This window comes from Gadus macrocephalus, chromosome 19 (genome assembly GCF_031168955.1).
Source record: "Gadus macrocephalus chromosome 19, ASM3116895v1".
NCBI lineage: Eukaryota > Metazoa > Chordata > Actinopteri > Gadiformes > Gadidae > Gadus > Gadus macrocephalus.
This window is the reverse complement of record NC_082400.1, coordinates 8,221,733-8,231,732: the sequence shown is the minus strand read 5'-3', so window position 1 is coordinate 8,231,732 and position 10,000 is coordinate 8,221,733. Positions and strand designations below refer to the sequence as shown.

Below are 10,000 nucleotides of genomic sequence, written 5' to 3'. Positions count from 1 at the left end.
TCGAATATTACTACTCTATTCTATTATATTATGGTACACTATTCTGTTCTATTATGCTCTAAACAATATAGCATGACTCAGTTATAATTCAACAACAAGTTATCTAGTACTGTTTTTAAGGTAATGACTATAATCATTGTTTTCATGTTGATCTAGTAAACCACGCAATCAAATACATTGAAATTAGATATTTACAACATCTAATTAAATATTTACCGCACATTGTTCTCCACATTGATAAATATTAATTTCATTTTAACTTTATTGACCTCATCACAAAAGGCAGGACCAAACCCACCATGCTATTGCCTATTGCAGACAACGTAGTGTTTATATAGTAATGATAGCTTATTATAAACGTATAACAACATGTTATTATATACAACCCAGAGTTTTCGTTGCCAAACAGCCACCGCCCTTTTCGAGTCACTCATAGGTGGGCTTGCAGCCAGAGTCCGTTGTATAACAAAGAAGAACAGGTGGACTTTTACTGGAGCGAGAGATGACCTTACACGGCGCGCGCACACAGACACACGCACAGGCACACGCACTGTTCCTTCATTGTGACATTGTCACCAATGTTGTAACTCGAGTCTATTTTAAATGGTGCCTTGCAAGGCAACTGTGGCCTTTTCCCTTCCTTCCATCTTTGTATCTCGTCTATCACTTCGAGCAAAATGTACAATGACAATGACAAACAGCAACATGTCACCCAACCCACCACTATTTTACGGTATATCCAAATGTGTTTGTGTTGGGTTGAGTGTGGACTCTGTAGCTCTATAGATAGGACTCTATAGGGGGTGTGTGTGAAATGGTAGTGAGGTTGTAAAAGAGGTATTGGTGCAACATGAAGACATTTGTCTTGTTTGTGTGTTTTGTACATTTCTGTGTGAGATATGTCTGTCAAAGTCCATAAAAGATTGCAATCAGGACACCGAGTTCAGTTTCAAAAGGGCCTCGTTTAACAAAAGTCCCATAGAAATGAACCAGGGCATGGTAACCACTGCCAATGAAGGTCAATACAACTTCGGCCACACAAGTCTTGGTTACTTTACAAACTCTTCGGAAAGTGTACCCAAGAGGCAAAGAAAGCTCCAGAAAGCCCAAGGGCTGACTGACCAGGACAATAACTCCTGGCCGTTGCCAAATCCGGTTCCCACTCACCCCCAAAAAAGGAAAGGAATGTTGAAGATGTCTTTCGTTTGACAAGACTGCAAAAGTTCACACCACAAAACGAAAACGTATACCATAAGGGAAAACACTGGTCATATTAAGAAATAGAAAGTGTTGAAACACACTTTGACGCAGGCGGAGGATGTGATGTCCTTCCTTTGAAGCTGTGCAGTTGCTCTGTTTGGAGTGCTAACTCCATCCAACTAATGTTGACATTTACCGTTTGTTTACAGCGTCGCTGTACTGGTATTTTTAGAACGTCACAGGGCGACAGTATGTAAGGATCGAACCAGGAATGTGAGGCCAGGTTGTGCATGTGTGCATGTGTGCATGTGTGCATGTGTGTGTAATATGTACAATCGTACATGTATGCATGTGTGCATGTGTGTGTGTGTGTGTGTGTGTGTTTGTGTGTTAAGCAGAGGAACTAACTTTAATTGACACCAGCGACTCAACCTCCTCATTCGACCTTAGACCCTTCCCTCTTTTAGATTTGATTTGTAAATGTCTCTCCTGGGAATGCAAATGTTGGTGCCAGGGTATTCCTTAGGGCGGTGACGTAGTACCGGGTGCTTGATGTGAGTTTGGGTTTATGTTCCTTGCCGTTGTGTTTGCAGCTCGGGTACATTTGACAATGGGCAAATCTAGACAATAATTTTGTAGCTATTGCCACAAATGTTATAAATATTTTACAATCACTACTGGGATTAGGTCATTTTTTATTCGATATATTGCGGTCTTAAATTCAAACTTTAACTGACTTTGACTTAACTTATAAAAAACACACCCTTAAGCTGATTCTCAGTTCTAACATGTTTGTGCCCATTACAAATTTGAAACACATGTACTACATATATTGATTGATTTTACGCTTTATACAACTTTTAATCATGAAAATGTCCTTTGTCCTTTGTGACATGAAAGTGGTCCCCAGAAGGCTTGGTGAGAACATGTCAGTGAATACTCCTTGCAGCTCACTGCAGCTGAGGCACATTAACTTTGGCCTAGAGACTAGTTATCAAATTGATCTTTTTCACTTCACAGATACCAACGGGCACTGATCACGTAGTTCACTTGACAAGTAATCCATTCTACTTTAACTAAACCATGAGAGGTCAGGCCTTTTCTTCAGTAGTTGTGTGGTCGGTTGTTAGGAATTCCCATTGCTGGTCTAGTTTTATAAATCCTGTCTATCCTGTCCTGTTTATCTGTTTATCTGTATGCTTCAAAGCACCCCCTATTTTTATATAAACCAAGTCGATTCACATTCAAATCTATGGAATTTGCGTCTGTAAATAGGTGAAGTAAGGCAGCAAGTTTTCTTTGAATAGTGGTGATTAAAAGTGATCATGATAAGTGGTGTTTCACGTGACTATACACAAAAGGATAGACCGTCACAATGGGTCTGCCTGTTTCTAAAGTACGCTCTGGCCTGTTGTACTTAAGAGATTAAGAGAGAACTTTGTAGTCTAAAAGGTATTTATTTATGCAGCCTAATGATTAACAAGAGACTCAAAAAAGACTGATGGATGTTCAGTGAAATATATTTTTACTTTTATTCCAATACTTTTATTATCGTATCGACTTCTGAATAATGATCTGTGTCAAATCATTTTTGGTTTTAGGGATCGGAAATTGTGTGTGTCTAGGTTGTTGCAATATTTACAGGAATCATTCACTGGGGTCAGGTACTTTCAATCTTTACTTGACATACTTTCTATGTGAACTACTCACCACCAGTATGATTAGGGAGTCAGTTAATGAGTCACAGTCAGACGGATCTATACAACCCCCTCTCTGGAAGTCCTTCTCCTCCAGAAGTCTGTAATCGGCCTGCTAATCCCTTGTAATAATCCCCTGTGTGTCTTCACCTAATTCACATTAGCTGGTAGCTACTTTAGGGTTGGCTGGGTTCAGTGTGTACAGTATGTGGATAATTTCTTCAAATTATAAAATGCAGGAAGTGTTATACAAGATACTTTTGGCGAGTTGAGGGGGAAACAAATGAAGAATTTATGTGTTCCACGACAGGTTGTGTTCCACGACAGGGAACAGTATCCGATGAATTGTGTATGCTTTCTTTTATCTGTCTCTCTGAAGGCATCTGTTCAATGTGTCACACTTTTACCTGAAAAAGGGCCAGAGCACTGAGAAGTGGATAAAAGTGTATCTTGTACAAGGAAAATTAAAATATTTGGGGTAAGGTAAGAGACAAGGTAAGGTCTTTGAAATGGGATGCTTTTATGTATTTTTCCTCCAAAGTATATGTATATTTCCATGGATTTGAACTTGAAATGAGATGCAGGATAAAGGAAAGAAGGAACCTTCATTCTCCACTCATAAGTAGCGAGTGTAAATCAATATACTATACTTTTTTATGACTCATAAATGCTCTTCTTGTACACTGAACTTTGGACAACCTGCCTGCAGGCAGTTCCTCTAATTGGTTATACAAGCTCAGCCTCTTTGGACTCTGTTGAAGTGAGGAAGTATGGATGGTTTTTATGAACAGCAGGCAAACATTTTTATTTATAACGTATGAAGTGTTTCTTTTTCAATCAAATCAACATCCTGTAGTGTACTCTGACTGTAGAGAGGACCTGGGTTGTTCCATGTATCGTAGCTCAAAGATGTACATATTAACAGAAATATCAACAATCAAAGATAAGCCGCTTTAAACTAGCTTAAGTGGTTCCCATCCTGTTGGCCTGCGGGAGTCTGCAAGCCCTGCTCCAAACTATTGACCAAATTAATCAACATTCATTGTTGTTCTGAATAATTTATGTGCATGGTATTTTTCTGCAATTCAGCATGTTCTGACCTAAGTGGCCGTGGTTGTGGTTGGGTTCACAAATATCGTATCTTACGCAGTCTGGTGGTTGCAAACACTTTCGACATTTGAAAATGGGCCTTGAGTCGAAAAAGTTTTGTAACCCCTGATATGATATAGGTAGCTTAATAGGCTATGTAGGCCTATGTATCTGAAGGGATCTTCGTCTTCATCATCACTCTCTGTCTCTTTCCTTCTCTCTCTCTCTCTCTCTCTCTCTCTCTCTCTCTCTCTCTCTCTCTCTCTCTCTCTCTCTCTCTCCCTCTCTCTCTCTCTCTCTCTCTCTCTCTCTCTCTCTCTCTCTCCCTCTCTCTCTCTCTCTCTCTCTCTCTCTCTCTCTCTCTCTCTCTCTCTCTCTCTCTCTCTCTCTCTCTCTCTCTCTCTCCCTATCTCTCTCTCTCTCTCTCTCTCTCTCTCTCTCTCTCTCTCTCTCTCTCTCTCCCTCTCTGTGCTGCAGGTGTTCTGGAGCTGTCACGGCGGAGTCCGTTCGCCTGCTGGTTCAGCTCCATGCTCTTCTGCTTCGGAGGAGCCGTCCTGTCCGGCCTCATGATGGCCGAGCCGCCCATCGCCCCGCTGTCCAACAGCACCAACGTCCTGCTGGCCTCGCTCATCTGGTGAGCGGTAGAGAGAGAGAGAGAGAGAGAGAGAGAGAGAGAGAGAGAGAGAAAGAGAGAGAGTGAGAGAGAGTGAGAGAGAGTGAGAGAGAGAGACTTGGCTTCCCTGATATGGTGAGTGGTCGAGAGAGATAGGGGGGGAGAGATAGACACTCCCTAATTTGTGAGTTAAAAAGGTAGGCCCACAATTCAGTAAGCTAAATAGGTCAAACAGGTTTTTTTTACGTTAAATCTGCTGAAGGTTTTTCATCAAAAGTCCTCAAGACACTGTAAGACATCTGATGATCCCTTGAAATTCACAATACGTTGCTTTAGTTCCCTCTAATGGTGACAAATAGTATTTTATTTTTTTGTTCTAAAATAAATGCTGCCCTCTACTGGCGACCATGTCGCCAGTAGTTTGTGGTTTTTTGTTAGGGTACGAAAAGATCAAGCAAGTGGATGCATACTATCATTTTGTATTTAAATCGTTCAAATAATGGACACCTTTATTCAGTATATTATGTATGTTTTCTTCCTTTCTGATTCTAAAGCTGATTGTAATCCTGACTGTGATCCTGTCTCAGACTCTGGTTCTGACAGTGTTGCTGTCTGCGCCCCTCCCCTCAGGTACCTGGTGTTCTACTGCCCCTGGGACCTGCTCTACTCCTGCGCCGCTCTGCTGCCCTTCCGGCTGGTTCTGTCAGGGATGAAGGAGGTGACGCGGACGTGGAAGGTGCTGGGGGGAGTGAGCCAGGCCAGCATCAAGTACCAGGACAGCCTGCTGGTCATGATCGCAATCGGCTGGGCTAAAGGTTTGCCTCACTACTCGTTAAGCTTGGGAATTGAAGTTTTATAAGGAAGCAGTATAGGGCTTGGACATCAGAATGCATCATGGGCACTTTTGTTGGTGATGCACCGCCATTTTGAGAGGAATGAAGAGAGTTGTACTACTGTAAAATTCTCAATTTACATCAATTTACCGGAGCCTCGGCTAATGAAACTTTGTTTTGACTTTGGCTGGGAGTGAAATACCCTAACCACTTAGTAACAATGAAACAATAGCATCCATGTTGAATTTGCTTAAACATTTATTTATATGTACATGTAGGTTTTATGTTATACATGTATTATTTATACATATTTGATTACAACCCTACATTTTGTTTATTTTCTGCTAACCCATTAAACTTTTATTTTGTATGATGGTTCTATTGTTTTGTATCATCAATACCTCATTATTTTTCTGCTCTGTTGATGTGAAGCCCTTATAAGGAAAGATGCTCAGGCGTAAAAATAGACGTGGTTATAATTGAAGTTGTGATGATTAACATGATAATTGCTCCGTGGTTTCGCTAGGTGCTGGAGGCGGGCTGATAGCTAACTTTGAGCAGCTGGTCCGAGGGGTCTGGAAACCTGAGACCAACGAGCTCCTTAAGATGTCCTAGTAAGACCCCCCACCTTAGAATACTTCACAGTGCAACGGCTACACACGACATCCATGATCTTTTAACAATACTACTACCCATACATTATCGCCATTTGCACATCTGAACACTCTATATTTGATACGTTTCATTTCAAATTTTGTGAATAGTTGTGTTTATCTTGGATATCAGTTCTGTTACATTTGGTATGTTTCGTATTTTGTATTTCATTGTTGCATCCACACACCCAGACAATTTCCTTGTATGGGTTGCCTTCTCGCCGATCAACAATGAACCCTAATCCTTTGTATCCTTTCAATAACTGTATTTCAATTAATAAATGTGTGTTTTTTGCCTCACCTGTAACCTTACTACAGATAAGCATGATATCATGGTCTTTTTGGACCTGCTGAGCCCTGACCCGTGTCTCTTTCTTTCCAGCCCGACCAAGATCACCCTGATCGGGGCGGTGATGTTCTCCCTCCAGCACACCAGCTACCTGCCCCTCCAGAAGCACCACCTCATGCTCATCTACACCGTCTTCAACGTGGTCAACAAGGTCTGTGTCGTCATTATAGCCTCACTCACAGTGAGGGCCCCTATAGTCATTACAAGCCAGGTCAGAATCAACCCATTTGTGACATCACAAGTGGTGGTGTCCACCCAGATTGATGATCAACTAATTGGTCATTTAGAAAAATCAACCGTTTGTGGCTCCACATGTGGTAGTGTCCACGTGTTGTATGAGTGGTAGGTCATTTAAATAATAAACCATTTTTTACATCATAAGTGGTTGTGTGCACCCGACTCCACTGGTAGGCCATTTAATAACTAAACCATGGTTTGATCTTAGTGGGCACTCCCACTTGTGATGTCACAGGTTGGCTGATACGGACCTCACACTTAAGACCGTAGTCAACCTATGAGATGTAGGCGAATATAAATAACCCAAATATAGCCGCTAGAGTCAATAGTTACTAAATTTGAAAAACAGTGGTTATGAGCAAAAAGAAAAAATTAAAATCTTCTAAATACTAATATTAGTAATATAATATTGTTTATTCATAGTGTCTTTGTCACAATTGAATTATAGGATCGTGAAAGTCTTTCATTGTATTGTAGGCAACTGTGTGTTTCCACTTTAACCCACTTCATTGCTCTGCATTTCCATCTTCTTTCATTGTATTTTATTTGAGAGTTTAGTCAAATGAGCGGCACCAGAACAGCGCTCGTTTGATCCGCGGTGTGTTTCCCTCCGCCCAGACGACGGCACCATGCGGTGTTGGGAGCGCAGTGTAGTCTCCGTCATGACCTTTCCCCCTACACTGCTTTTCATAAAGTTTCCAGCGGTTGGTGACTCACATTAGTTGGGTGTTACCCCACGGGCTCCAGTTTTTGCATCATTCTCATCAGCTTACATCATCTCCCTTCCCTTTTCTGTGGGAAACTTGAGCAGTTCGCTGAGACGAAGATAAACCTACCGTCTCTCGCATCCCCCTCCAACCGCTATTAGCTCCCCATCCAACTCTGATCGGCCCGGTTAATGACGAGCCGTTTCATCAGATTCAACACTTGTTGCCCGCCTGCTGTTTTGTTATTTTGTGTTGATGATGTGCAAGGCTCCGCATCCCCATCATGTCGCCTCTTCCTCACACAAAAGATCGTGCGTATAGAGTAGCATCGTGAAGCGTAGCATTGTATTGGATATAATCACATTACATGACAGTGTATAGCACTGCATAGCGTATCGTAGGGTATCACAGCGTAACACAGCATAACATTGCATCGCATTACATAGCCCCAGTCAACCTCTAACAACCATATGATCTCTTCCCTTCTCCTCCTCTCCCCAGGCAAGGATCATCATCACAGGCTCCTCCACCTCCCCCTTCGCCCTGGTGGAGTCGGTCATCTACAAGACACTGTTTGCCGGCTCCTCCTCCTCCTCCTCCTCCTCCTCCTCCTCCCCTTACACAGCCCTGAGCTCCGACGGCAAGAAGCCAGTCGCCATCGACAACGGCAACACCTCCACGAACAAGAAGAAACCGTCCTCGTCCTCCACGCCGACCAAGGAGTCCGGGGAGAGGAGAAGCCAGGCCTTGGCTTCCCCTACTCGGGGGAAGAGAGAAGACCAAAGAAGCGCCAAGACCAAAGAACAGGAAGAAGACAGTAGCTGTAAGAAGACAGACTAGTCGGCCATTTTGACCGTAGTGCCTCTCCCTTCTCAATAAAGCAAGAGGCTTGTTTTACATTGGCTGTCAGCATGTGACGAGGCTTACTTTTGGTACTCTCTCTCTCTCTTTGCTGTATATATTATATTTTTAAAATTTCCTGAGCTGTATTTAACTCTTGAACTGACAGGGAAAATAATTACAATGGGGACGTAATAAGCCCCTGTTGAAATCGAATGTGAGTGTGACGCCCCAATCAAGGTTCTCCTATTTAATTCTAGGGTGAGGGTGACCCCATTTTCATCATGCCGTGCTGTAATACTCCTTCATGGCGTGATTGAGCACCATGCTGAAGCCCAGCGAATACTGAATGTGTTTAGCAGGCTTTTTATACATATTTATAATGACAAATCATAGTTTATTATAGCTTAATCTATCATGTTTGGGGACAGACCTGGACTGTTTAACTACTGATCTGATGTTGTTTGTCCGCTCTCTCTTCTATATAAATGCTTATTTAGGTACAATGTACAGTATGTACATACTCCTTACGCTGCACTTTCGGAAGAAATTCCTAAAAACATTCAAATATATATTGTCAGGTACTATTGAGATATTATATTGTACTGCTGAATGTAAAGAATATTTTTTTCTTAAAGAGAATGCTTTTTTACACTCAGATTATATGGTGGATGCTTTTGAATACGTGGGAATGCTTGAAAATAAGTATATTAATACGAATACCAAAACTTGTGTGGTTCTTTCTTTGTAAAGTGCACTCGCACACATATAGAAATACACAATTTGTATAAGTTAAAGGGTTCTTTTTAGTCCTAAACTTTCTTGAATCTTCACAAAACCCCTTTCCGTTTGTGACACCTGGTCCGATATCCCCTTGTGACCACCACATGGGACTGAGATCCTGATGGACTTGATGGAGTGGACACACCCAACATACATCTGAATCTACACTCCCATTTGTGATGTCACAAAGGGAATAGAGCTTGAACAACTAGTGGCTGTTGTTAAATCGGGGCCTATTACTAAATTAGACTCAAGTAATTGTAAGGCCCAATCCCATTTCTACCCCTTACCCCTTACCCTTACCCCTTCAAAAAAAAGGGGGAGGGGGAAGGGGAATGGGATTGGGGGTAGAAATTGGATTGGGCCTTACTTGGATAACGATTAATAAAACGCTCGGACCTCTATGGAACCAGACATGTTATCGTCCTAAAAGCTCATCTGGTTTCTTGTAGTCACAAACTATACTTTCTCTCGAACATGGCGGAAAATGAGATGAGCAGGCCATGGCAGAGCTCTGCCCCCCCCCCCCCCCCCCCCCCGCCCTACACCTTTCCACCGCATTTAATGATGAAACATTGCATCAGTGTGACATCACCCCACTGATTGATACCTCATCCCTCTTTCAGGGAGAATTCCAGAATCCTGCCCCTTCCACTTCTCCGAGTGTTCAGTCAGAACGCCGCCTCCCACCTCCTGGGAATACAAATGAATGGAACAGAGCAGTTATTGATGCCGCTGAGAAAATATTCCCAAAGTTTAACATAGTTTAAGGAGCCCTAGGAAGAGTGTTGGTGTCGTACCCGTGTATTTATTCAGTGGGTCACGTCAATGCACTACAATGTGACACACAGATTTATACATCTGTCAGTGATGAGAGATGTATAGGTGTGTGTGTGTGTGTGTGTGTTTTTGTTTGTTGGTGGATTCGACCGATTTTCCGTCACGTGAAAGATTGAGCGAGGGTGAACCCGCTACATCCACAACACGTGGGTCTTAAAT

General features: G+C 42.3%; 1 protein-coding gene and 1 long non-coding RNA gene across 2 annotated transcripts in view; one reads left to right on the top strand and one right to left on the bottom strand.

Annotated features, from left to right (window-relative positions):
- tmem38b (transmembrane protein 38B) overlaps positions 1–8,946 on the top strand; it is a 9,707-nt gene extending 761 nt beyond the window's left edge. The window contains exons 2-6 of the mRNA XM_060038226.1: positions 4,464–4,620; positions 5,230–5,414; positions 5,959–6,046; positions 6,468–6,585; positions 7,880–8,946. Of these exons, the coding sequence (XP_059894209.1) occupies positions 4,464–4,620; positions 5,230–5,414; positions 5,959–6,046; positions 6,468–6,585; positions 7,880–8,218 (887 nt within the window). The 3' untranslated portion in view covers positions 8,219–8,946. The remainder of the gene's footprint in view (positions 1–4,463; positions 4,621–5,229; positions 5,415–5,958; positions 6,047–6,467; positions 6,586–7,879) is intronic.
- The window catches only part of LOC132447467 (uncharacterized), a 453,739-nt gene that overhangs the window by 412,204 nt on the left and 31,535 nt on the right, over positions 1–10,000 (bottom strand). The window lies entirely within an intron of this gene.